This window comes from Mauremys reevesii, linkage group 2 (assembly GCF_016161935.1).
Source record: "Mauremys reevesii isolate NIE-2019 linkage group 2, ASM1616193v1, whole genome shotgun sequence".
NCBI classification, from domain to species: Eukaryota; Metazoa; Chordata; order Testudines; family Geoemydidae; genus Mauremys; species Mauremys reevesii.
Genome location: NC_052624.1, coordinates 282677011 through 282702546, shown reverse-complemented (window position 1 = coordinate 282702546; position 25536 = coordinate 282677011). Strand labels below are relative to the sequence as shown.

The 25536-nt window shown below is 50.3% G+C and overlaps 1 protein-coding gene across 1 annotated transcript in view; it reads right to left on the bottom strand.

Annotated features, from left to right (window-relative positions):
• Window positions 1–1981: 1981 nt before the first annotated feature.
• LOC120397341 (prostate stem cell antigen-like) overlaps window positions 1982–25536 on the bottom strand; it is a 35930-nt gene continuing 12375 nt past the window's right edge. The window contains exons 2-4 of the mRNA XM_039523034.1: window positions 9789–9892; window positions 6433–6540; window positions 1982–2727 (exon numbers count right to left, since the gene is read on the bottom strand). Of these exons, the coding sequence (XP_039378968.1) occupies window positions 2513–2727; window positions 6433–6540; window positions 9789–9892 (427 nt within the window). The 3' untranslated portion in view covers window positions 1982–2512. The remainder of the gene's footprint in view (window positions 2728–6432; window positions 6541–9788; window positions 9893–25536) is intronic.

Genomic DNA, 25536 nt, shown 5'->3' with positions numbered 1-25536 from the left:
TGTGACAGGGTAAATAACACTTCCTTAGTCACTTTCTCCACACAACTCATGATTTTATAGACCTCTGTCATTAGTCACTTCTTTTCTAAACTGAACCATCTCAGTCTTTTTAATCTCTCCTAGTACAGAAGCTGTTCTATACCCTAATAATTTTTTTTGCCCTTCGCTATGTCTTTTCCGTATCTTTTCTGAGAGGGGGTGGACCAGATCTGCATACAGTATTCCAGATATGGACAGACCATGGATTTATATAGTGGCATTATCATATTTTCTATCTTACTATCTATCCCTTTCCTAACCATTCCTAACATTTTTTTTTAGCTTTTTTGACTGCTGCTGCACATTGAGTGGATGTTTTCAGAGAACTATCCACAATGACTCCAAGGTCTCTTTCTTGAGTGGTAGCAGCGAATTAGACCCCATCATTTTGTAGGTGTAGGTGGGATTACATTTTTCATTGTGCATCGATTTGCATTTATCAACACTGAATTTCATCTGCCATTTTCTTGCCCAGTCACCCAGTTTTGTGAGATCCCTTTGTAACTCTTCTGAATCAGCTTTGGACTTAAGTGTCCTGAGTAATTGTATATGATCTATTAATTGTATATAGTTATAGCGCATGAAAGCTTATGCCCAAATAAATTTGTTAGTCTCTAAGGTGCCACAAGGACTCCTTGTTGTTTTTCCTGATACAGACTAACACGGCTACCCCCCTGAAACCTGTATATAGTCTGCAAACTTTGCCACCTCACTGTTTACCCCTTTTTCCAGATCATTTATGAATATGCTGAACAGCACAGGTCCCAGAATAGATCCTTGGGGGAACCAAAAGTACCAAAGAACCCCCTTGCATATACCAACTTGCTGCTCAATCGCCTGCCTTTACCAGAGTCTTCTAATACAAGCGGATGAGTAGCTGGGACCTCCTCATCACACCTATGTAAGGAGGCTAACCTTGCTCCTAAATGCACTGCATCCTATGCAAACCAGCCACAATCCTCTGAGCTAGCTGCCTGTGTACTCTGGTAGGTGTGGGCAGGCAAACAGGTTTTGTCAGTGAGGATGGACTCTTATGCCAGAGATCGCCCTGAGTCGCTCCCTGTGGAGGAAGTTGCCACTTAAACTCGGAGGGATGTTAGATAATACAGAGCCTTAAACATGTGAGGGAAGGAGAGAGCCACCAGGGCCTGAATGGGAGCTCCCAGGCAGCAAGGAGGTGGCATGGATGTGCTTGGGAGGTAGGGGAAATTCCCACGATCCCCGGGAAGGAGGGAGGAATCTAGGTGGGCTATTTTGCAGAGGCTCCCAGAAATCCCAGGGCCAGTCCTGAGAGGGGGAAATATTGTGATGATCCTAGACAGGATCTCCTCTCTGCTCCTGAGTGCTATTGAGAACATCTCACTGAGGCAGAGTCCGTCCAGACAAGTCTCTGTATCTCCCCTTCTCTGGGTTCTGTTAGTGATTTTCTAGCCCTGGCTTCTCCTCCCCCTGGAGCTCGCCAGTGGTATTGGGCGTGTGCGTGTGTATCTCAGAAATCAAGCAGCTGGGGTGGAAAATATGCACCTGCTTGTTGACTATCTCTACTCTTCCTTGTACAGTGCATAACCCCGGAGCTGCTTCAAGGGAAACACCTCATCAGCCATGCAGCAAAGCTTGTTCCCGTCTCCGCCTTCAGACATGTACCAGGGAGTAGCCTGGAGGATACATAGTGAGAGAGAATCAAAGACCCCAAGGGAGGGTGGCTTCAGAGGGTGCGACTACCACTCAGAACAGCAGACAAGGGGAACAACTGCAGACAATCCTAGTGCTGGGTTGACTCTAGGTGAAAATGTCTCCAGGGGCCTGGCCTGGGTCGGGGAAAGAGAGCAGCATGGAAGGAGTTAACAAGAAATCACGGCTGGTGGGCTGCTGACAAGTGTAGGTCTTTCTTTTCCTAGTGGGACAGCTGAGAAGCTGATTAGACACGGTGTGCATGGTACGGGGGCCCCCAAACACGCCAAGGCTTCCCTTCCTTTATTGTTATCATTTATTATTTGTACAGTGCTCACACCTAGGAACCAGCGTCACGGGCCAGGGCTCCAGCTGTTCTGTATGTACAATTCATGCCTTCTGCTTTGCTATACAACAGTAAAGGGAATCTCACATAACACACATGCTCCCGACAACAGTGACAAAGCATGTGTGTCTGCCAAAATCGGTGTCTCTGGCACACAAACACACACACACGGATGTGCACTTGATGGAGCAACAAATGCATCAGCTGAGCAGTGCGTCCTTCTCAGAGGCGCGCGCGCACACACACACACACACACACACACACACACACACACACACACACTCTTTCTTATTCTCAATTAACAGTAGGAACAAAGATCTTGCCAGGGAGGCATCGGCAGCCAGCTATAAGCGTGCGAGACAGAGCTGAGTGTGAAGCTGGGGCCGGTGGTTAGCATCCTAGCTGCAGTGGGGAAGCGCCAGGATTCTGCCAGGCCGAAGGCCTCCTCCCCACGCCTCACAGCCCGTTCCTCAGAAGGACGCAGAGGACGCTGGCGGTAAGCCCTGCTGCCATGGCGGCGTAGCTGCTGCTCACGCTGCCCGCCCCGTTGCGGTTGCAGAGGTCGGTATTGCAGCAGGAAACGTTCTGCTTTCCCACGGTGAAGTCCTGGAAGCGCGTCTCGCACGACGTAGCGCACTCCTTGTTGATGACATTGAAAAGGCCCACGACGTCTGGAAGGAAGACAAAAGGGTTTCATTTTGGGCGGGGGGCCGTGGAAAGGGTTTATGTGGGTTGCCTGTCACTGCCCCTCCCCCCCACATCAATCCCTGCCCCGTGCATGCCCCAGAAGTATTCCCCCCCCCACCAGGGCCACCCAGAAGGAGGTGGGGGCAAAAATGGTAGCTTGCCCTGGGCCCCCTACCTGAGAGGCCCCTCAGCCCGAGTGGTGGTATGACCTGGTGCACGGGCGTTACACCACTACTTGGGTTTGGCCCATTCCCATCTGTTATGATGGAGGAGGCGCCGGGCCAAATCTGAGCGAGTGGCACTGCGACCTGGTGCCTGGGGCCGCAGCACCACTTAGGTTTGGGGGCCCGGTGACAGAGGGGTGGCTGGGCCAAACCTGACCGGCACGGCAACCCTCATGCGCCAGTTTGCAACGCCTGGAGCTGGAAGCCAGGCCCAGCCCCCGGGACAGGAGCTGCTGCAGCGGGGGGGTGTGGGAGGCAGGATCACCGTCTCTCCCAGGCAGACCAGAATATGGGACTCGGGGGCCCGGCCCAGGAGGGGAGCTGGGATGGAGACAGGGGTGATTTTCTCGCCTTGACGGAGGGGAAGACCGGGATTGTGGAGGGAGCTCTGTGGTGGGGGCTGTTCAGTTAGCCCCTCCCCTCGCCCACAGACATGAAAGGATCTTGAAGAGGGTGAGGCTAATCTCTCCTAGGACAGAAACAGCCTGGAGGGCTCTTCTGTTCCCTTGTAGCTTGTCTTCCGCTCTCACTTACAGCCTGAACTACAGGGCTGGAGCAGGAGCCCTGCTATGGGCTCTATTCACAAGAGGCACAGGCAGGGTGACCAGACAGCAAGTGTGAAAAATCGGGACAGGGGGTGGGGGGGTAATAGGAGCCTATATAAGAAAAAGACCCCCAAATCGGGTCTGTCCTTATAAAATCGGGACATCTGCTCACCCTAGGCATCGGTGCTAGAACTAGGGCTGCGAGCGGGGATAGTGGGGAGCTCCGCCCCCCCCGGCTTGAAGTGGTTTCCGTCATATCCAGGGTTTACCAGTTTGGTTCAATGGCTCTCAGCCCCCCCACTGCACAAGTTGTTCAGAGACCGAGAGCAGGAGGGCTGGGGGGAGCCGAGCAGGGAGCTTGGGGAGCCGGGCTGGTCTAGGAGGGGAAGGGAAGCGGCAGCAGGGGGCTGAGGAGGGGTGCTAGCAGTGTGGAAATCACTTGATTTTGTGTTTCTCTCTCTCTCTCTGTAATGGTGGGTTCCCCAAAAGAGACAACATGCAGCTGGTAGGTCGCCTTAGTCAAAAGTTTGGGAACCCCTGCACGAGGGATTCTAAATAGGGCAACCATCCGTCTTCTTTTTAAAGGGACAGTCCCATTTTTGGGGACTTTTTCGTATATAGGCGCCTATTACCACACACCCCCTGCCCCATTTTTTCACAGTTGCTATCTGGTAATGCTAATTCTAAAACACTACCACAGCCAGGGCCGGCTCCAGGCACCAGCCCAGCAAGCAGCTGCTTGGGGCGGCGAACGGTGAGGGGCGGCAATTCGGCAGCGGGTCCCTCACTCCCTCTCGGAGCAAAGGACCAGCCGCCAAATTGCCACTGAAGCGGCAGCGGTAGAACTGATCGTGATCGCGGCTTTTCTTTTTCTTTTTCTTTTTGCTGCTTGGGGCGGCAAAAACCCTGGAGCCGGCCCTGACCCCAGCCAAGTCTCACTGAATTGAATCAGCCGAGGCAGTTCATAACGGCGACCACTAGAAGGAGCCTAGGCAAAGGAGTGGCAAAGAGAAGGGAAAGAACATAAAGCAGGTGGCGTTTCTTGGGAGAACTGGCTTGTAAAAAAAATCCCGTTTACTTGGGCGTGTTTGCTTGAATCATAGTATAACAAACCCTTTGCCTTTCTATAGCGCACTTAGCCAAGGATTTCAAAGCATTATTATTATAACTCCAGAGACCCCGTGCAGGGTTCGGCACACCCCGTTGTGGCAAGCACTGTACAATCACAGAGCCTGGGACAGTCCCGCTCCTCTGTTATAAACACGTCTAGCCTCACGACATCCCTGTGAGTTAATGGAGTCTTGGTATCCCCATTTTACAGATGGGAGAGTGGAGTAATACAGGGGCTAAAGCAATTTGCCCAGAGACACACAGGGGATCAAATTCAGAGCTGGACACTATAAGATGGTGTAACAAACTTTTTCTTGGCCCTTCAGTGTGTCAGGTACAAAAGCTCAGACTTCCTTGCACATAGGTACGTTAATGAAAGTGGGTCTAAGAGAGTTTAAGATAACATCAGGGAGATAAGGCTACAGCTACACTACAGCTGTTACAGCCGTGCAGGTGCCCGCTGCAGCCTCACCGCCGTAGGGCTTCTGATGAAGAGGCTCGAAGCCGACGGGAGAGAGCTCTTCATGAGTCCACCGCCCGCGAGAGGCGGTAGCTATGTTGGCGTGAGACGCTCTCCCGCTGACACAGCGCTGTCTACATCGCTCAGGGATGTGGATTATTTACACCCCGGAACGACATAAGTTATACCAAAGTAAGTTCTAGTGTAGACAAGGTGACAGTGTAGACATTACCTACACTGACACGACGAATTCATCTGTTACTGTAGTTAATCTACCTCCTGAGAGGTGGTGGCTAGGTTGCTGGAAGAATTCTTCCATCAGCCCAGAGCTGTCTACACTAGGGCTTAGATCGGTATAGCTACGTCTCCCAGAGGCACTGGGACCCTTTTTATACTGGGGATGCTGAAAGTCAGCTAACGAAACTGTAAATTATGTGTCTTCAAAAGCAATGTGGAAAAGCGCAATTCCTGCTCTCACCACATGGATGCAGCGCAGCTCTGGGATTTTCAAGAATCCTGAAATAACGCTTGCTTCGTTCTGACAGCACCAGCAAACTTTTAAACCTGGGGATGCTGCGGCACCTGCCGCACCCCTTGTTCCCGTGCCTGTGCTCAGAGGCGAGGTGTTTTCACACCCTCAAGAAATGTAACTAGGCTGATGTAAGCTCCCAGTGTAGACCAGCTCTGAGTGAAGTCCTCACTACCAAATCTGGCCTGCTGAGTTAACGGAAGAGCCAGCAATACAGAACTCACGAGTCCTGGTTCCCAGTGTCCCTGTTCTAACCACTAAACCATACAGCCTTCCTGTCTAACCCAGGGAAGTTTTGTGTGAAAGAAAGCGTTAACAGAGGATATTAGTGTTCTTCCAACAGGTAATTTCTAAAGCTAGAATTGCTTTCAGTGTCCCTGGGCTCCCTACACGTTGACATCAATGGAGCAGTGATGATTTATGCCAGCTGAGGATCTGGCTCAGAGACTTCCAGATGGGCAAAGAGGGGTACACCCTAATGGGTTGGGTTTTACAATATAAATATAACACCACCTTCTTCTGGGCACTGGGGGAGAAGTGGTTTCTGCAGAGAGGCTGCTGCAGGAAAGCAGTGTACACCATCAGCACTACGCATCACTGTTCGCTTTCTGCCTTTCGTGAATAAAGTGAACGCCTTTTGCCCCCACTCACTCCCAGTCAGCATTTCTCCTCCTGTAGCGCACCGTGCCTTTAAGAGACCCGGCCCCTGGACAGGAATCTCAGAAAGGCTGCAATGGAAGGGGATCTGTTCGCACATCCTAGGGGGATGTCTCTGTGTCAGCCCCTTCAGTGTCTGATACCAAACTGGGACTTTGTCTTACTGATCACATCCGTCTTGCACATTTGTGAGTTGTTGGCGCACGTCATCTCCGTCAGACAGTTGGAGTTGCTGAGCTGCGTCTTGCACGTGTAACATTTCAAAGAACCACCTGCCGGAGAGGAAAAGGGGTTAGAAGGGAATGCAATACGGGCAGTCTCATGCGCACTACCAAGCAGACAGGGTGATTGAAGTGTCAACCGTGGCTTAAAAGACCCTCCCTCCATTTTTACCGTGGGTCACACCCCAGACAGTCGTGTGTAGGAAGGGGGCAGGAGATGGGAAATTTTTGGAGGGGTTGGGGCAGGTTCCCTCTAAATAGTTTGAGGAATAAGGACTATCAAGGAGAGAACAGTTTATTAATGCTGATGATGATTATTGGTAAATGAGAACATGGACCATTTCTTCCAAAATGTTGGGTAACACCGAGCACCCTGGCATTCCGCTCCTGATTGGAGCCCCCGAGAGCTATGGTAGTAATTTACAATCGGACATCAATGTTTAATTTAACAGGGATGGATGGAGGAAGGCCCAAAAGGTGTAGACTGATCCAATGTTCGTGTGACAGCATTGTGACTTGTGACACCAGCTCTCTGGCAACCCCCTCGAGCACAGAGTCTGTACACACCCTTCATCTCCCTCTGGAAATGAATCCCAGTGGGTAGAGTGGTCCTGGGTGAATTGAAAGGGTTCATACGCCCGGGCGTGTGTGAAGGCCCTGGGGGAGCGTGACGCAACGCTGTACATTTCCACAGCACGGTGAAGTGCACTGAACAAAGGCAATGACACAAGCGCAGACATTCGCAGTTTAAAGCCCAGATCCTCAGTGGTGCTTAGGTAGCTATTGATGGGAGTTAGGTGCCTAAAAAAACACACTTGCGTTGTACCTGGTTGCTCAGCACTACGCTGGCTGGAATCGCTTACCTACCTCCCAGAAGTGTTGGGAGGAGACATGCCTGATTTTCTGTGAAATGCCCAACAGCACAGCAGGTGTGTTCAGCATGAGGACTTGCAATTAACATACCTGCTTTACTCTCAATGGGGAACTAGAAGGCTGGAGCTTCCACCTTACCAGCCCTAGCCCCCCCCCCCATTTGTTAAACTTTTGAATAGTTTATTTTTTTGAGCATTGGGAGCCCATCTCTCTGACCGACTGGCGGCGCCCCGCCCCTTGTATACCCATGAGGGCGTGGTGACAACATTCTAGGAGGTTCGAGGAAAATGTAGTTCTCTGAAAATCTGGAAGGTTCCACGAGATTCTACAAAGGTCCAGAACATTCTAGGAGGTTAGTGAAAAATGAGGCCACATACGGAATCCCTGAAACATTTTACTTCAAACGTTCTATTTTCCCTTTTGTTGCTAACAACAAAAACAGCCCCTCGAGCCCAGAGCCTGGCCCTAAATCTGGCCCTGCTTAAGTCTATATGCACAAACTCTTGTGGGTTTAGCTCACTGCCTCCATCTTGATCTAGCTTAGACACTTATCTGGTCCCCACTAGCACAGTGTCTGAGCACCTTGTAACCTCGCATACACTTGCCCTGACAGCACCCCATTATCTCCCTTTTACAGATGGGGAGCGGAGGCACAGAGAGGCCAGGTGATGAGCTCCAACATGCCTGTAGCAGAGCAAAATATTGAACTCAGGTCTAGCACCCTCGCCACCAGACCATCCTTCCTCTCCGGGTGCAGAATTTCAGGGAAGTTCCATTATGCGGCTTCCCTTCCCAGTCTTGGCTTTGATTCACCAGCTCAACCACCAGTGGAGGGGAAGCCCAGTGGCATAAAGTTCTTCCTGCTCCCAGGCGAGGCTGGCTAGCCGGGGCATACCCAGGGTGCCTGGGGAGATACATTGATTCAGCCAGCTCCTTAGGTGGGACTCCCATGTGGCCTTCCCTGGGGGATCCATAACCCCTTGGGAGCAGCTGTCCCCATGGGATCTGAGATGGGAATTCATTCCCCCTTCCCACGCATGCCAAGTGAGTTTCTCAAGCTCCATAACCTGTAATGGTTCTTCTGTGTGTGTGGTGGGGAGAGGGTGTCAATTATACCCAGGACTAAGGGGATGCCCTCCAGGATAAAATTAATCCAGGAAGCCGATCTAATCTCATGCCAACTTTGCACTGGTCCCCTTGGTTCACAGGCTCGGATCAAGGGGATCAGAATTCCCAGATCTAGGGCAACATCCAGGCCTGACATTGTGCCTTCGGCAGGGTTCGTGGCACGAGGATGATTATTAATAACAATGTGGCCGAAGCGCAGACTGGCTCCTGTCAGGATCAGAGCACCAGTGCGCTAGCAGCTGCACAAACAAATAAACCAAAGACCGCCCCAGTGTGCTCAGACTCCCATGTCTCTCCCAGCTGTAACCCAGGCTCCAGAGTGCAGAGCTGGAGGATTGCACGTGCTCTGTTAGATTGCCCAGTTCATCACCCAGAATGGCAGGATGGTTCTTACTGAACATTTTCTAGTGTATTATCCCAAATGCTTATAAAAGACCCAAATAATTTGCCTAACACCCATTCCCTTGGGAGGCTGTTCCACAGCCCAAGAAGTCTGGCAGGATGCTTTTTCCAGCTTTTCAGCCTAAATTTTCCCTTTCTTATTCCATCTCAGTATGCTCAGCCAGACCCTCTTGTGCCAGCTCAAATCATTCCTCTCCCACACATCTCTGTGGGCACGTCACCTGCCCCCTTTGGCTATGACTTAGAGAAGCCAGACAGTCTAGTTTTTCCTCCCCATTCATTCTGTTGCTCGTCTCTAAACTCCCTCTCACAATAAGCCCCTGAGGCATCTCACTGGTTTCCAAAGTGACACCGCTCCAAGCAGTAAGAAAACCTGCCAGTAAACGGAAACCTCCTGTGGTATGTGGCAGGGGAAAGTCATAAAAAAAAAAGATTAGAAAGGTAGCGGGGTATTCAGATACTGGGGTAATGGAGGGAGTGTGGATAGATAGATAGATATGAGCACTCATATCAAATCCCAAGCACATAAACTCCCATCAGGAATGCAGAGGACCATCTTTATCCTCATACGGACCAGTCTGCTGTCCATAAGAATATAAGAACAGCCACACTGAGTCAGACCAATGGTCCATCTATCCCAGTATCCTGTCTTCCGACAGTGGCCAATGCCAGGTGCTTCAGAGGGAATGAACTGAGCAGGTAATCATCAAGTGATCAACCATCGAGTGGTCCAGGAGAATGCCAATACACTATATTTAGAGCTGGAGCCAGTGACTTCAGTAGTTCTTTCTTTGCTGCAAACACATCCTAAAGATCTCTCCAGCCACTCCCAGAGCCGTTTATCTTGGTGGTAAGGAGATGGGTTGGGGTACGGAGGAATCTCCTGGATGTCTTACCTGGCTCTGTGCACAGGACGGCAGCCAGCAGGATGACCAGAAAAGCCTTCATCTTCGGAGGGTGAGCCAAGCACAGAGAATACAAGACACCTCCTCCTGGGGTGCTTTATAGCCCATTTCAGTTATCTCATCAACCGCAAGAGGCTGGGAGGTTTCACTGGTAAATCTGTCATTTCAGGTCCAGCTGGTTCTTTGAGTCATGGCACTGATATTTGTGATAAATGCCCCTCCTTTGTCTACCTGTCCCCATCATGCTGTGCTCTCAGATACTTCCCTCCGCATCACCGCTCATTTCCTCATTGTCCAACGTGCTTGGGCAAATGGTTCACACCTCAACGGAGAAAAAACAAAGCACCTACAATCAAGGATGGCCTTCTCTTTGTGACCCTTCCCTGGGCTGGGGAGATTTTTGCTGCTCAGGTGTGACTAATCTGCGAGTGCTACGCCCATTGTAACCAGGGACACCGGCTTTAAATTAAATACAGGCTCATTCTTTAACGAATTTTCCAGGTGTCTCCACAGTAGCTCAGAGTCACACCTCTCTAAGACCATGTGCATGATGCAAGCCGTCTCCCGGGCTCTTTGCAGAACACTGGAGGGGAATGAAATTCCATTCACGTTTCCTAGGGGGCAATTCCCAGGGTCTCTGGTTTCGCCACATGTGGCCAATGCCCAGTTTCAGAGAACAGATGACCTCCGTGTATGGTGGCAGGGTGGTTCCCATTGGGAAGAAAGACAGGAGAACTTCTAGCCCCCTGAATACTAAATGGGGGACTCGCTGAGAGGAGAATATGGTTCTCAGGACACTCGGCCAATTAAACAGGGTGGCAAAGACCCCCCGCAACCTTACCAGCAGCCAACAGGAAGTGGGGTGACCAGACAGCAAGTGTGAAAAATAGGGATGGGGTGAGGGGGTAATAGGAGCCTATATAAGAAAAAGCCCCAAATATTGGGACTGTCCCTATAAAAATGGGGTATCTGGTCACCCTAACAGGAAGGAAGGATAAAATCCCTGCTGTTGAAGGGATGGTAGAGACCCTGTAGGGGGAAAGACCTGAAGAAGGGAGGGCTGTTCTGCTATCACAATAGCAGACGGATCATAGAATATCAGGGTTAGAGGGGACCTTAGGAGGTCACTTAGTCCAACCCCCTGACAGATTTTTGCCCCAGACCCCTGAATGGCCCCTTCTGGGATTGAACTCACAGTCCTGGGGTTAGTAGGCTAATGCTCAGACCATGGAATTATCCCTCTCCTGCATTGCTGACCCTCCTAGCAGAGTCCTTCTGCTATTGCGCCATCTGTGTCGTGGGCATGTTGCTGTGAATTCGGGTTCCTCGTCTGTTAGCCAGGACAGAGAGCTTGCGTATTAACTCAAATATCCAAGAGAGACATGCGATGCAGAATCATAGAGAAGCTGGAGGAGGAAGGATGCGTAGGAGCCCCTGGGCACACACGGAGCTGGTTAGAGGGTGGACAGGGTTGTAAGTGCACCTCCTTGTGGCTAGGTCTGGGCGTTAGCTCTCACCCCCTCTGGCACCCTGCTGTGTGTCCCCCACCCTCGCTCATGACCTGGGGTGTGCCCTCTTCATGAGTCAGCCCTCTGGCCAGGTCCCTGTATAGTCCCCAGGGCTTACTGTCCCCCTGGATCTCCACCTTGTCCCTATCCAAATCCCTTTCCCTCTTGGCAGTGATTACAGACAGACCTTCTCCCTGCAGCCCCCTTCCTGCGCTCACTTCCTGGCTTATTCGGCTATCTCAGCTCCTCCCACAGCTTTGACTATAACAGGGTTTAAAAGAGAACTGGATAAATTCATGGTGGTTAAGTCCATTAATGGCTATTAGCCAGGCTGGGTAAGGAATGGTGTCCCTAGCCTCTGTTTGTCAGAGGATGGAGATGGATGGCAGGAGAGAGATCACTTGATCATTGCCTGTTAGGTTCACTCCCTCTGGGGCACCTGGCATTGGCCACTGTCGGCAGACAGGATACTGGGCTAGATGGACCTTTGGTCTGACCCGGTACGGCCGTTCTTATGTCCCTCTGCCATTAGGCCCTGTCAGTCCCTGGTTCCCTTCCAGATGCAGCATCTGAGGTCAACTGGCCCCTCCTGGCCCACCTTAACCTGCTCAGGGCTTGTGTGGGGTGAACACCCGATCCCGGGAGAACAGGTTCTCATCAAAGACAGGCTGTGCCAGCGAAGATGCACAAACACCAGCCTGGGGTCTGGATCCTTTTTGCTCTGTGTAGGACACCATAGAAAGTGACACTCACATTCACGTATCACAGGCTGGAGCTGAGTCCAGGAGGGATGCACCAGGACATAATCACCAGGAGTGAGACCAAGAGGGTCCCTGGCATTTCACAGGAAGGGATGTTGGCGGGTACTGGGGGACGCACTAGCGAGCTGGTGGGAACGGACAGGATCAGTTCTCACTTGGTACCCGGAACAGGCTATAATTGTCCTCAATGCTCTAGCTGGAGTCCTCCCTGCAGTCACAGAAATAGCCACAGCATCACTAAGGGACTGATCATCAGAAACCAAGGCTCCCGCAGGAGAGGGAAGGAGGGACCTGTGGGGGGTTCTGTGGAATCTTTTAGAAGAGCCCCAAAGAAAGGGATTAAACATCCCCTACAGACCCAGGATGCAGTGCAACCGTAGACACTGGAGACACTTACATCTGGTTAAAGGGCCCTTTCCCTCTCCTAAGCTCCTCCTGCAGTGAAGTCCCATGTCTGAGTTTGTGCTGTCCCAGAGCGTCATCAGTACAGCATCATGGGCCATCAATTCATTATGCTGAGCTGCCCAGTGATTTTGATGGGCATTTCTCTGTGTGGATGGCAAAATATGGCCTGATGCCTTCCTGGGGGGAAGCAGAGCCATGAGAGAGGAAGCCCTTATTTAACACTAGAAGTGAGCAACCGTATTAGGAATAAATATACCAGAAGGACAGCTGGGAAGTAAATTTCTGTTTCTATCTGTAGCTGTATTCCCTGAAAGCACAGGCCTTCTTAAAGCAGCCAAGGTCTTTTCTTGCCAGTTTAGGACCCTATCAATCCCCTGACAGAACCTCCCATTCCAGTACGTGGGTGAAAACCAGAACAGTCCTTTTCCCAGGCCTTTGAATAGGTGCATGGAAAAGCGGAGAGCGAGATCCCAGAACCAATGTATGGAGGAGGCCGCCGGGGTGCGCTGAGCCCAGTTTTGCTCGGTTTGGTACAGTTAACGAGCAGTCAGGGCTGCGGGACTCTGGACCTCAGAGGGAGGAGGTGGAACCAATTTTCTGTCAGGGGGTCTCTGCGGGGTCACCCCTGAGCTGAGCGGTGCTTTTGGGTGATGTCCCATGGGCAGAATGTTCTAGCAGACAGAACACCGAGCTGGAACTCAGGAGACAGCTGGTTGCAGTTCATGAGTCTGCCACAGACAATGTGTTTGACCTGGGACAAAAAACTCCCTCTTCTCTCTGCCTCTGTTCCCCACCTGTAGAGGTGAGGTGATGGGAAGGGCCTCTAACATCACGGAGAGGAGAGCCACGTAAATACCTCTGTAGACACTAGATGGGTCTCGCTTGTTTGTATCCTCAGGTGCGTGGTGAGACTTGATTGAATGACGCTCTCGATGCATTCAGAGCACAGCTAAGCTCTCTCCCTGGGTGTGTCCTGCGGCTTGTCCCTACCCAGAGGGTAGATTCAGTTCTCATAGTTGGATTCACATCAGGTCCTCATGCAAATTTAGGGTTCCTAAGAAAACACTTTTCCCCATTGTAGGTGAAGGTTAGTTCATTCAGATTCCAACTTGCAGGCTGCATGTTTACTTTAGCGAGTTGATCAGACAGGTTTTTCCATCCCTTGTGCCATTTGCTGGGTGGTTTTTTTTATTGAGATCAGTGTGAAAGGAAACAGACTGGTTTTCAAATTCAATTTCCTGCAGTTTTCTGCTTTCTTTAGGGCTAATTTCTCTATCTTCGAAACACAGCTCTTTCACAGTATATAGCGTTGGGGGGGGTGGGGTATTCTTTTTGGGTTTTACTTTCAGGATGCTATGAGCTTTTTCTAATTAAAAAAAAGGGTGTTGGAGCTCGTACAGAGCTTAGCGTGTGATCAGTAATTTCTGGATTGATATTATGAAGTCAGCAGGTGTAGATCCATGGAAGTCGAAGGAAAAGCATTCCCACCTCCTGCATGACAGCTGCGTGGAGGGGAGCGTATGCTCTGCCAAAAGCAGCTTCTGACAACGCTGTTTCCATGTGCATGGATGGGAGCGTTGTTCATCTGCTGTATAAGCCAAGAGCTTGGATGGTGGGGCCACAGTACCCATCCGCTGGGGGGCACCACAACCAGGTTTCAAAATCCCAACAGGGCATCTTGGGATTGTCCTATGGAGAGACCAAAACAGAATTCTCAGAATTCAGTGGGATGTGGGTACCCCAGCCATATGCATCGCAGCTGATCCAGTAAACAGACGTATACTGCATGTGTCACAAACTGTACCACTGGAGACAATTCAGAGAAGAAGGAGGATGGTCCAATGGTTAGGGACTTTGTCTAGGACGTGAAGACCTACAGTCAGTTCCCTGCTCTGCCACAGACTTTCTGTGTGACCTTGGGCAAGTCACTCAGCCTCGATCTGTGCCTCAGTTTCCCATCTGTGCACTATGATAGTAATGCCCTACCTCAAGCAGAGGCTTTACCCTGAAAAGGGAGCAGTGCCAGAGATTTTGCTATTGTTGATTTTACATGGAAGGTGCTCAGATACAGCAGTGACAGGTGGTAGGATAAAACTAAAATCTAGAAACATAGACAGATAATAGTTCCCTATTTCATGGGAGTGGCTTGAGGTTCCCTGATACCACGATGATGGGCTCTATAGAAAGCACCTAAGCACAATATATCTCCTATGTTCACCCCCTTGTTTGATTCAAGACTCCAACCCCAATATTCCCAAAAGTCCCCAGGGGTAGAGACAAGTCGTTCAGAACCCTTGTCCCCTGGAAATCTCTACCAGGAGCCATAGAGCTCAAGGAGCAGGAACTGGCCATGAGTCCTTTGGAGAACCCCACTGTGAGCCACCTCTCTCCTATGCCCCACAGGGGGTAGAACCACCTCCCCCCATAGCCTACAAGGGGTAGAACAATCTCCCCCCATAGGAGTTGTTGGGGGGGTCTCAAGGTTATTGTAGGGGGAATTGCGGTACTGCTACCCTTCCTTCTGCACTGCTGCTGGCGGCAGCGCTTCCTTCACAGCTGGAGGCCTGGCCAACAGCCGCTGCTCTTTGGCTGCCCAGCTCTGAAGGCAGCACAGAAGTAAGGGTGGTAATATTGTGACCCCCTTAAAACAATGTTGTGACCCCCCCTGCAACTCCCTTTCGGGTCAGGACCCCCAATTTGAGAAACGCTGGTCTCCCCCCATGAAATCTGTACAGTATAGGGTAAAAACACACAAAAGACCAGATTTCACAGGGGAGAGACCAGATTTCATGGTCGGTGACATGTTTTTCATGGCCAAGAATTTGGTAGGGCCCTATTTACGAAGCTGAATGGCTTTATGGGTGCATAGGGGTATAGGGAGTGTGCAAGGAGTCCTCTCTCCTACACAGCAGCCAGTCTCAGGCTAAGTTCCCTCTAAGCTGTGCGGCTGTGCGGCCGGGCAGCAGCCTATTAAGCACTGTGCAGGCGCTCAGGGCTGTGGTGAGGAGAGATTTCCCTCCCTCAGCCCCGGACCTGCTACAGCCAGTGGAGAGGCGCCCATCCCACGGCCCCAGCCCCAGAGCTGCCGCGGCGGGGAGAGGTGCCTCACATCACCTCCATACTGGTGCACATAACAAAATTCATTCCGTACACAGGTGGGAAAAATTAGAGGGAACGCTGGACTCAGGGGCTGTCTCTGCACCCCCCTGGGAGAGCAGGACATCCGGAAGGGGATGGGAAGGAGGTGGACCCTGCCCTCCACACACTGGATAGCTGAGTTACTTAGGTGCACCTTAGGGAAAGTATACGCTGCACTACCAGCGAGGGGTAGCAGTGGGTAAGCCCTTTCTGTGAGTTCGAGGAGGAATCTCCCCCCTCTACCCCATGGGGAGCTGCCGCTCTACCAGGGGCGGCTCTAGATATTTTGCCGCCCCAAGCACGGCAGGCAGGCTGCCTTCGGCGGCTTGCCTGCGGGAAGTCCCCGGTCCCGCAAATTCCACGGCAACCTGCGGGAGGTCCGCCGAAGCCGCAGGATCAGCAGACCTTCCACCAGGGGCGGCTCTAGGATTAGCGCCGCCCCAAGCACGGCGGCACGCCGCGGGGGGCGCTCTGGCGGTCGCCGGTCCCGCGGCTCCGGTGGACCTCCCGCAGACGTGCCTGCGGAGGGTCCGCTGGTCCCACGGATCCGGTGGACCTCCCGCAGGCACGCCTGCGGATGCTCCCCCGAAGCTGCGGTCTGGAGCCGGCCCTGCACTCTACCCTGACACCCACACAGCGGGGCTGTGCCTAACCAGCAAAGGAGCGAACCCAAAGGGAGTGAAAAGTCTTGGGAGTAGCACTGCGCACATCCAGAGTTAGATTTTCAACCCACAGCCTCTCCCTGTGCTTATTCATGTGCTTTCCCCTGCCCTCGGCAGGTGCAAATAACTGCACGTGCATGCCCTTTAACGAGCCTAATGCTTGTGCACACACAGGAGTCAGGCGAGGGACAGGGCGTATGCGAGTGTCAGAGTTTCCAGCTGGCGTTTGCTCCTGCCAATGTTGCCTGCTCACAAAGTGGAGGGAGAGTAGAAGCCCCGATGAAACCATTAACCGAAGTCACTAGTTATCGCTAAATGTGTGCTCACAGATTCCTAGCAAGTAGCTTACGGTTAGAAGCATCGTGTGTACATTGACGTGATGCAGTGGTTTCCTTCTTCTCTTTACAGGCGTTGGAAATATAGGTGGAACCCGATTAGGTAAGGGATTTTCCTGGAATTGTCCCACATTTGGGGGATCCTCTGGCTGAGCCGACATTACAGGGTGATGACCTGGCCTAGTTCTATTTGATTCATTTCTGCTCTCTCTCTATACCCAGCTGTTGTTTCTGTGTCTTTAGCCTGGCATCTGACTGAAACCACTGGCTCCTGGGTTTCTGTTTTCAACCTTGTGGCTACAGTTCATGCCCTGGGGCTCTGTATGATCCTAATCTTCGGAGAGGCCCAAAGGGTGGACCCAGCCTCTGCATACATAGATCTATAGTCGCTGGAAAGATGAAATCTTTTGAAGGGTTTAGGACTGTAATTTCTATTGATAGCTGTTGCGCAAATGGTTCTTTGCGGAAGAAAATATTGTTATATTGTAGAATTTAAATAGAAAAAGTCTATGGAGAGACTATTACGGGCCTGAACTAAACCCAGAGGAGGGAGGAAATCCAGAGTTAGAACTTTGCTCAGGGGAATGGCTGATGGGTTATAGAACCTTTCAGCTCCAGCTCACCAGTTTGAATGTGAATTCACTAGACACTGAATGAAGCAGCTGATGGCTTATCTGAAGTCCGTTGGTGGCTCTAGTCCAGTTTCTAGTGCAGAAATAGCCTCATGGCAGGGAACGCCATCCCAGATGACTCTAAGCGGTAACTTAGCTGGGAGACTCAGCAGAGATGCCAAGGACTGAACGGCTCAGTGAGAGTGAACTCCTCTTTCATCCTGGGAGCTGCTCCCTCCAGGACAGAGATGAGGCATCTCAGCAGTGCGGGAATCATGCATTGCAGGTGTCCATGTTCTACCAGCTCTGTGGCTGAGAAGATCACTCCCATCTCCGGGGCTGTCAACCAGTTCTTTTCATCGACACTAAATAAACTTAATAATACCAAGGAGTGTCCTTAACCTGCCCTCGTGTGCCTCAGTAGTGCCATAAATATAGAGCCCTACTAAATTCATGACAGGTTTCAGAGTAGCAGCCGTGTTAGTCTGTATCCGCAAAAAGAACAGGAGTACTTGTGGCACCTTTCAGACTAAAACATTTATTTCAGCATAAGCTTTCATGGGCTACAACCCACGTCATCAGATGCATAGGTCCATTATGGTCAATTTCAGGGGCATGGGATTTTAAAATTGGTAAATTTCACATTTTCAGATGTTTGAATCTGAAATTTCAGGGTGTTGTAATCGTGGGAGTCCTGACCCAAAAGGGAATTATGTGTGTGGTGGGGTGATCCCAGCAGCACAGGAAGATCAGATCCAACTCCACAAGTCTCCTCCAGCTGCAGGAACCTCTGGGGCAGAGGGAATGGGGGAGGCACCTGGAGATGGGTCTTGTCTCCCTCTGTCCCAGAGCGGCTGTGCAGGGGATGGCTAAGTCTGGTCCTACCCCAGCCCAGCCGGAGCCCCCTTTGCTGGAGCGCTTCTAGGAATGGGGGGACATCAGATTTCAGGGGAAGGGCTAATTTCATGGTCTATGTGATGTTTTTCACAGCCGTGAAATTGGTAGGGCCCTACCTTTACCCTGCAAGTGGTAGAACCACCTCCCCCATACCCCACATGGGTAGAACCACTTCTTCTCATACCCCCCAGGGGTAGAACCACCTCCTCTCATACCCCACAGGGGGTAGAACCACCTTCCCAATACCCCACAGGGGGTAGAACCACGTCCCCTTATACCTCACAGGGGTAGAACCACCTCCCCCATACCCAATGGGGGGTAGAACCACCTCCAACATACCCCACAGGGGGTAGAACCACCTCCCCCTATACCCCACGGGGGGTAGAACCATGTCCCCCTATACCCCACGGGGGGTAGAACCACCTCCCCTATACCCCAGGGGGGTAGAACCACGCCCCCCTATGCCCCAGGGGGTTAGAACCACCTTCACACACTTTGGGACAGTTTGTTACTCTCAGCCAGGGCCCCAGGGCCCAGAGTCGCTCTCCTTCCATTTCTGTCGGGTGTGGGGGAGGGCCAGGAGGCAGGCAGGGGTTGGCTCAGCAATTGTTCCAGTGAACACATACAATGGCACGGCCCAGTGATGTTGTGCAGATCCCATTGCAGGTTCAGAGCCCACAGCGGTCCTGGGAGATGGGGACTTGGGGCCAGGTCCCCAGACATCAATTGGCTGCTCCCCATTGACTCGGACAGAGCTGCTGTGATCTCTGGATCTCCGTGTTCAGTCAACTCTCTACATATGCACATAAGAACATAAGAGCGACCATACTGGGTCAGACCAAAAGTCCATCTAGCCCAGTATCCTGTCTACTGACAGTGGCCAATGCCAGGTGCCCCAGAGGGAATGAACAGAGCAGGTAATCATGGAGTGATCCATTCCCAGTCGCCCATTCCCAGCTTCTGGCAAACAGAGGCTAGGGACACCATCCCTGCCCATCCTGGCTAATAGCCATTGATGGACCTATCCTCCATGAACTTATCTAGTTCTTTTTTGAACCCTCTTATAGGCTTGGCCTTCACACCATCCTCTGACAAGGAGTTCCACAGGTTGACTGTGCGTTGTGTGAAGAAATACTTCCTTCTGTTTGTTTTAAACCAGCTGTCTATTCATTTCATTTGGTGACCCCTAGTGTGATGCTGTATGGAATTGTGAGACACTTTGAATTATTATTATTTTTTTATTATTATTATTACTACCAATATTATAAAATTGCAATGAATAGTGCCAGATCTGCCGTGTGAGGTATCTGCAAAAATGTTATAATTTGCGCCAGGTATGATAATCTTGTTTACATGTGTGTATCGCTTTGCATTGTGAGTTATAGGTATGTAGGGGATATTTGTATTATGTTTCTGGGTGACACCCACAGACAGCTTGGCATCAGCACTGCCTAACCTGTTTGATGACCCCACTGAGAGGAGCCAGGGGATACACCTTATGTGTCAACAAGGCGTGTAGGGCAATGCCTATGGACAGAACTCTAAGGCTTTTTCATGCCATGTGCTGTGAAGCTTGTGTTTGGGACACATGAAGTACCAGACACACGGCAAAAGAATATAAAAGACAGCTGCCTCATCTCCAGTTTTTCTTCAGTCCTGTGGGGATCGCAGAAACCTGGCTTGCCTGTTTCACACACAGGTATATTAACTCTGTGCTTGTCCTCAGACAGTCTCTGTCCGAGCCCGGGCCCAGTTTCTCATCTGGAAGAGGAGCAAAGTAACTGTGCAAAAAGAACAGGAGTACTTGTGGCACCTTAGAGACTAACAAATTTATTTTAGCATGAGCTTTCGTGAGCTACAGCTCACTTCTTCGGATGCATAGAATGGAACACACAGACAGGAGATATTTATATATACAGAGAACATGAAAAGGTGGAAGTATGCATACCAACAGGAAGAGTCTAATCAATTGAGATGAGCTATCATCAGCAGGAGGAAAAAAAACTTTTGAAGTGATAATTAAGATGGCCCATAGAAGGTGTGAGGAGAACTTAACATAGGGAAATAGATTCAATTAGTGTAATGACCAAACCATTCCCAGTCTCTGTTTAGGCCAGTGTTAATTGTATCTAATTTGCATATTAATTCGAGTTCAGTAGTTTTTCTTTGGAGTCTGTGTTTGAAGTTTTTTTGTTGCAAAACTGCCACCTTCAAGTCTGTCACTGAGTGGTTAGAGAGGTTGAAGTGTTCTCCCACTGGTTTTTGAATGTTATGATTCCTGATGTCAGATTTGTGTCCATTTATTCTTTTGCGTAGAGACTGTCCGGTTTGGCCAATGTACATGGCAGAGGGGCATTGCTAGCACATGATGGCATAGATCACGTTGGTAGATGTGCAGGTGTACGAGCCCCTGATGGCGTGTCTGATGTGATTAGGTCCTATGATGGTGTCACTTGAATGGATATGTGGACAGAGCTGGCATACTTCCACCTTTTCATGTTCTCTGTATGTATAAATATCTCCTGTCTGTATGTTCCATTCTATGCATCCGAAGAAGTGAGCTGTAGCTCACGAAAGCTCATGCTAAAATAAATTTGTTAGTCTTTAAGGTGCCACAAGTACTCCTGTTCTTTTTGCGGATACAGACTAACATGGCTGCTACTCTGAAACCTGTGCAAAAAGGCCAACTCATGAGCCACTAAAAGATTATTCCCAGGCCAAGAATTTGCTTTTCCTCTGTTCACCCAGCTCGCTGAGGACAGTGTTGCTATTATTTTTTATTTGTATTACAGCAGCACCCTGAGTTTTCAGCTGAGATCAGGACCCCATTGTGCTAGGAGCTGGATATGCATATAGCAAGAGACTGCCCTTGAGCTTACTAAGTAAATGGGAAAGCCAAGCAAAGGATGGGAGCAAGGAGATATATTTATTCTTGTATTGCGGAGGGAGAACTGAGGCACAGATGGAGGAAGTGACTTGTTCACAGTCGCGCAGGCAGTCTGCGGCAGAGCCGGGAAATTATTCCCAGTCCAGTGCTTTACCCATATGGCCACCCTTCCTCGCTGCCTTTTTCAGTAAGGGCTCCTCTACGTCTGAAGCACAAGCTGAGGCGTGAATCGACAGTGTGCCGGTTGGCCGCGCAGCAACAGCCTGTGTGGACACTGCTACAGCGCGCGAAAAGTTCTGCAGTGTGTTTGAAACGGGAGTGTGGCAAAGCGCACACCACAACTTATAGTGCGCTGTCCACGTGTCCACGTGGGACATTAATGTGTGGCAGGCGCGTGCTCCGTAGATTCGCACCCTGGCTTGCCACACACGAATGTCCTGTGTAGACAAGCCCTGAGACTGCCATCAACAACCCGTCCTGCAGACGCTACGGATGATGCCTGGACGTCGTCCAGCTTACTCATTGACCCGTGTTTCCTTAGCTTGTGACCTCAGATGGGATCGCAGCCCAAGGTGGAATGGGCTTCAGGTTCTGGGGAAAAAATAAATGTAGGATATAGCGAAAAGAAACATAGAAAGAGCTTAATACGTGTAGCTGGGCCAGGCTCTGTAGGACAGTGGTCCCCAAACTTTTTACCTCATGCCCTCCCTTGCCCCTGTCCATGCCCCCCATGCTCCCCCAGGGCCAGGAGCGGGGCCACAGCTCCAGGAAGGGGGGATGCGGACAGGGTAAAGGGGTCAAGGCCAGGGCCACAACTTGGGTGGGTGTGGAGCCCCCGGTGCAGGGCTGGGAGCAGAGGCCTGGGCACGGGCCACAGCCGAGACCCCAGGCAGAGGGCCAGCAGTTGGGGCTAGGGCCAGGAGCAGAGCAGAGTGAGACTCCCTCCTGCCCCCCAGTGGGGGTTGGCCCAGGTCCCAACTGCACCCCCCCCATGTTCCTCGGGGCCCCCCTAGGGGGGCACGTCCCACAGATTGGGGACCTCTGCTGTAGGACATGGTTAACTGTCTGCAAGGTGGGAACACTAAGGAGACAAGAGCAATGTTTCAGCTAGGACTATGAGTAAGGGAGAGAAAAACGAGCTAAGGGAACGTATGTCGGAACTGAAATACTAGTGCCCATGTAAAGTTAATATTAAAATATTACAACCTGGCTGACTATTAGGAAACATTCCCTAACAGTGAGGGCTCTTAGGGTACGTCTCCGCTGCAATCCCAGGTCTGACTGCAGCACCATACCCATCCTGGCATAGCTAAAAACAGCAGGGCAGATGAAACCAGATGGGCTTCAGCATGAGCTATACAAGCAGGCCAGGCAGGATGGGTTCCCCAGTTCCCCGTGCCCATTTTGGGGGTACCGTGAAAACCTAGGCATTTCTGTACCTTTGAGGCATGAATCACTCCTAATGGTACTTTGAATATATGTGCAATTCCGGCTCAGTTCCTGAAGATGGCAAACATGCACCATTTTAGATACCAGCAGGTAGCATCAACATGCAGCCATACATGTGTGAGTATGGGTGCATATATTTTATTCCTCCCTGTATTTTCAAATCACAAGTCCACTTAACTGTGCATAATATACGGCCGTCTATTTCTCCTGAGGCTCTAGGAAGATCTACAAATCACTCGGGCTTTGCTTTTGCGTCAGTATAAAGTCTTGATAGAAATATATCCTTGTGTCTTTCCATCGAAGGTATAGTTTATTCTCCAGATAATATATGGGCACCTGGCATTACCCTTTAAACGTCAGGCTTGAGTAGCTCGGTGTTTCACGGTGCGATGTCACTGGTTACAATGACATGGTACATCGCTGCAGAAGATGTTACATGAAGACATGTCACATGAAGAAGTCTCAGGCCATCAAAGACAGTAGGTGAGCCGTTGCACCAGGAAATTTGCGGTATCACAGGTGTGTATCAATGAAAGAAACTTGCTTAGCATTCCAAGGTTGTAGTAACCATTAGAGCAGGTGGTTAGAAGGTACTGCAGCAAGGTGGGCCAGATGGCAGAGAGAAATTTCTATGATTTCAGGAACGGCCTGGTTTTGTTGGAATGTCTCTAGAAGGGCAGGAAAAGAACACAGGGGAATTCCGAATTAAGTTCTGCACACGGATCTCAGGGTTCTGACTGGCTCACAGACCTGGAAAGGGAAAGTCATTAGGGGAACCCTGAGGTGCCGGCATAGCCCAATAGCTATACAGATGTGCCGTGTTCTCACATTGCTTCCAAGCCCCGCAGTGTACACTGGGCATTCCCTTTTCTTTAAAGCTTGAAGACAGACCAGATCTTTGACACTAGTGCATGGGGTAGGAGCAGCCCCTCTGGGAGAGCTCCCCGTGGTCTCTGCCCCCAGGTCTGCACAAATCTCTGACTCTCTTTATGGATAACACATTTTATGGCTAAGAGACAGGAGTAAGAGTCAGGAAATCTGGACTCTGTTCCAGACTCGGCTGCTCACATTCTGTGACCTGTGGCAATGCCCAGAACCTCTTTGCACCTCAGCAAATAGGTAAAAATTGAGATGATCGTCTTCATCCAGTTTTGCCAAATCCTTTGGGATCTAAGGATGGAAAGAATGTGTGCTGAGTTTCTCATCTGTCTAGAAAACGAATTCTACTGGACAAATTCATAGCCAGCAGGGACCATCTAGCCTGACCTCCAATGACTTGGTTGGTTACTTTCTTGATTCAAATCCCTCTTCGTATTTCCCTTCCTTGAAATAAACAATCGCATTATTGCTACAGCTGTCTAGTTTGCTGGCAATTATTTCACATTAAAGGCCACTCATTTTCTGTCCTGCCGTGGCAACAAAGATTACTGGGATGCTCTGGTTGTCAGTTCCTAAGCATTTCCAGGGGAGAAAGGATGGTCCAGTGGTTAGTGCTCTAACAGAAGACTTGGGTTGAAATCCCTGCAAATCACCGAGTTGCAGTCTCTCATCTGTACAGTGGGGATAACAGCACTTCCTGCCTCCTGCCTTCCTGCCTCCTGGGCGCATTGTAAAACTCACTGCACTAAAGACTGTGTAACAAATGTGTGCCGACAGACTTCAGCAGCCAATGTGCCTTTTCAAAACAGTCTCCCCCACTCCTGCAAAATAGGCAGCTGGGTTTGAGCCCTGAGTGCTTAGTGTACAACCCTGCCATTGAGGCAGTCACATTTGGGTGTCCACATCAACCCTGGTAATTGGGATGAGAATGTCGGCAAGGAAATGAGGGGGAGTGATTCCTTGACCCAGCTGTTTCTTCAGTGTTACCTTGTCCATGGGGAGGTCTCTTTCTGATGGCTGAGGATTTGCCCTTTCAATGGACAATCAGGCTGCTTATTTAAGCCCCTAAAGTTGGATTGAGGTGTCCAAATTTAGGTCCCATGTCTCAGTATAGAACTATAAGGAGTTCGCTATCACTTGAATTATTTCTGAAAACTTATGTCCTCTCTAAAAGCCTTGTTTCCTTTTCTTTGAATAGCTGACTAGCTCCTTTCATACAAAGCCATTGTTATTTATCACTGTTGCTAACTTGTGCACTTTTAACACAGCTCTCATGCTATTTGGTGAGTTTCTTAAAGCCCCAGCTTCTGGAGTCAGGTGAATAGGTGAGAGTCTCAGCTTTCTTTCTTAAAAAAAAAGTATGTTTCCAGGTCTCATGGTTGTGAAGAAAACCCTGAAAATGTGACCCAAACTCCCCGTAACAGCTCAAGAACCAGAAGAAAAATAAAAAGAACCCAAATGTATTTATTTATTTAAAGATCATGATTTTTAAGCCAGTCTTTTGATTCAGGCGGGTGGGGCAGGGGATGGGCTGACTCCTAATTTTTAAATGGTTGGTGATTCTGTATATACTTCCTAGGCAAGGTCCTTAGCTAGTTGGTGTAAATTGGCCTACCTCCGCTGAAACCAATGTGCTGCAAGTTAATGGGGCTAGACTGATTCACTCCCATTGAGGATCTAGCTCGTGGTGTCTTTATTTTAAATGTTGTCTGAGGATTTTGAACCTTTTCCTTAGAAACATGATGGCACCCCAGTCAACGAAATAATCCCCACAAGCAACCCCACTCCTAGGTATTTATAAAGAGATTCCCGCCTTGGGCCCCTAGGTACAATATCACACAATGAGCTAGGTGCATTATGGGAATTTTCAGCTTCCTCTGAATATCTGGCATATAAGCTACTGTGGGAGGCAGGCCAATGGGCTATATGGAATAAACTGGACTAGCTGACCTCTCAAGGTCCCTTCCAGTCCTACGATTCTATGATCCCATGTTCTACCATTAGCTGTCAGTATAGCCAGTCACATTACACTGTTGTTTGTAAAGAGAGCAGGGCTGGATGGCAAGCTCTGGATTTTGAATGGCTTGCTTGTCATAACTACATATTTGCCATCATTAGTGAGGCGTTTTAGTCCTGCTCGGGCACTGTGCAAACATAACATTATCCCATCCTTCACAGCATTCACAGCCCACGAAAGCTTATGCTCA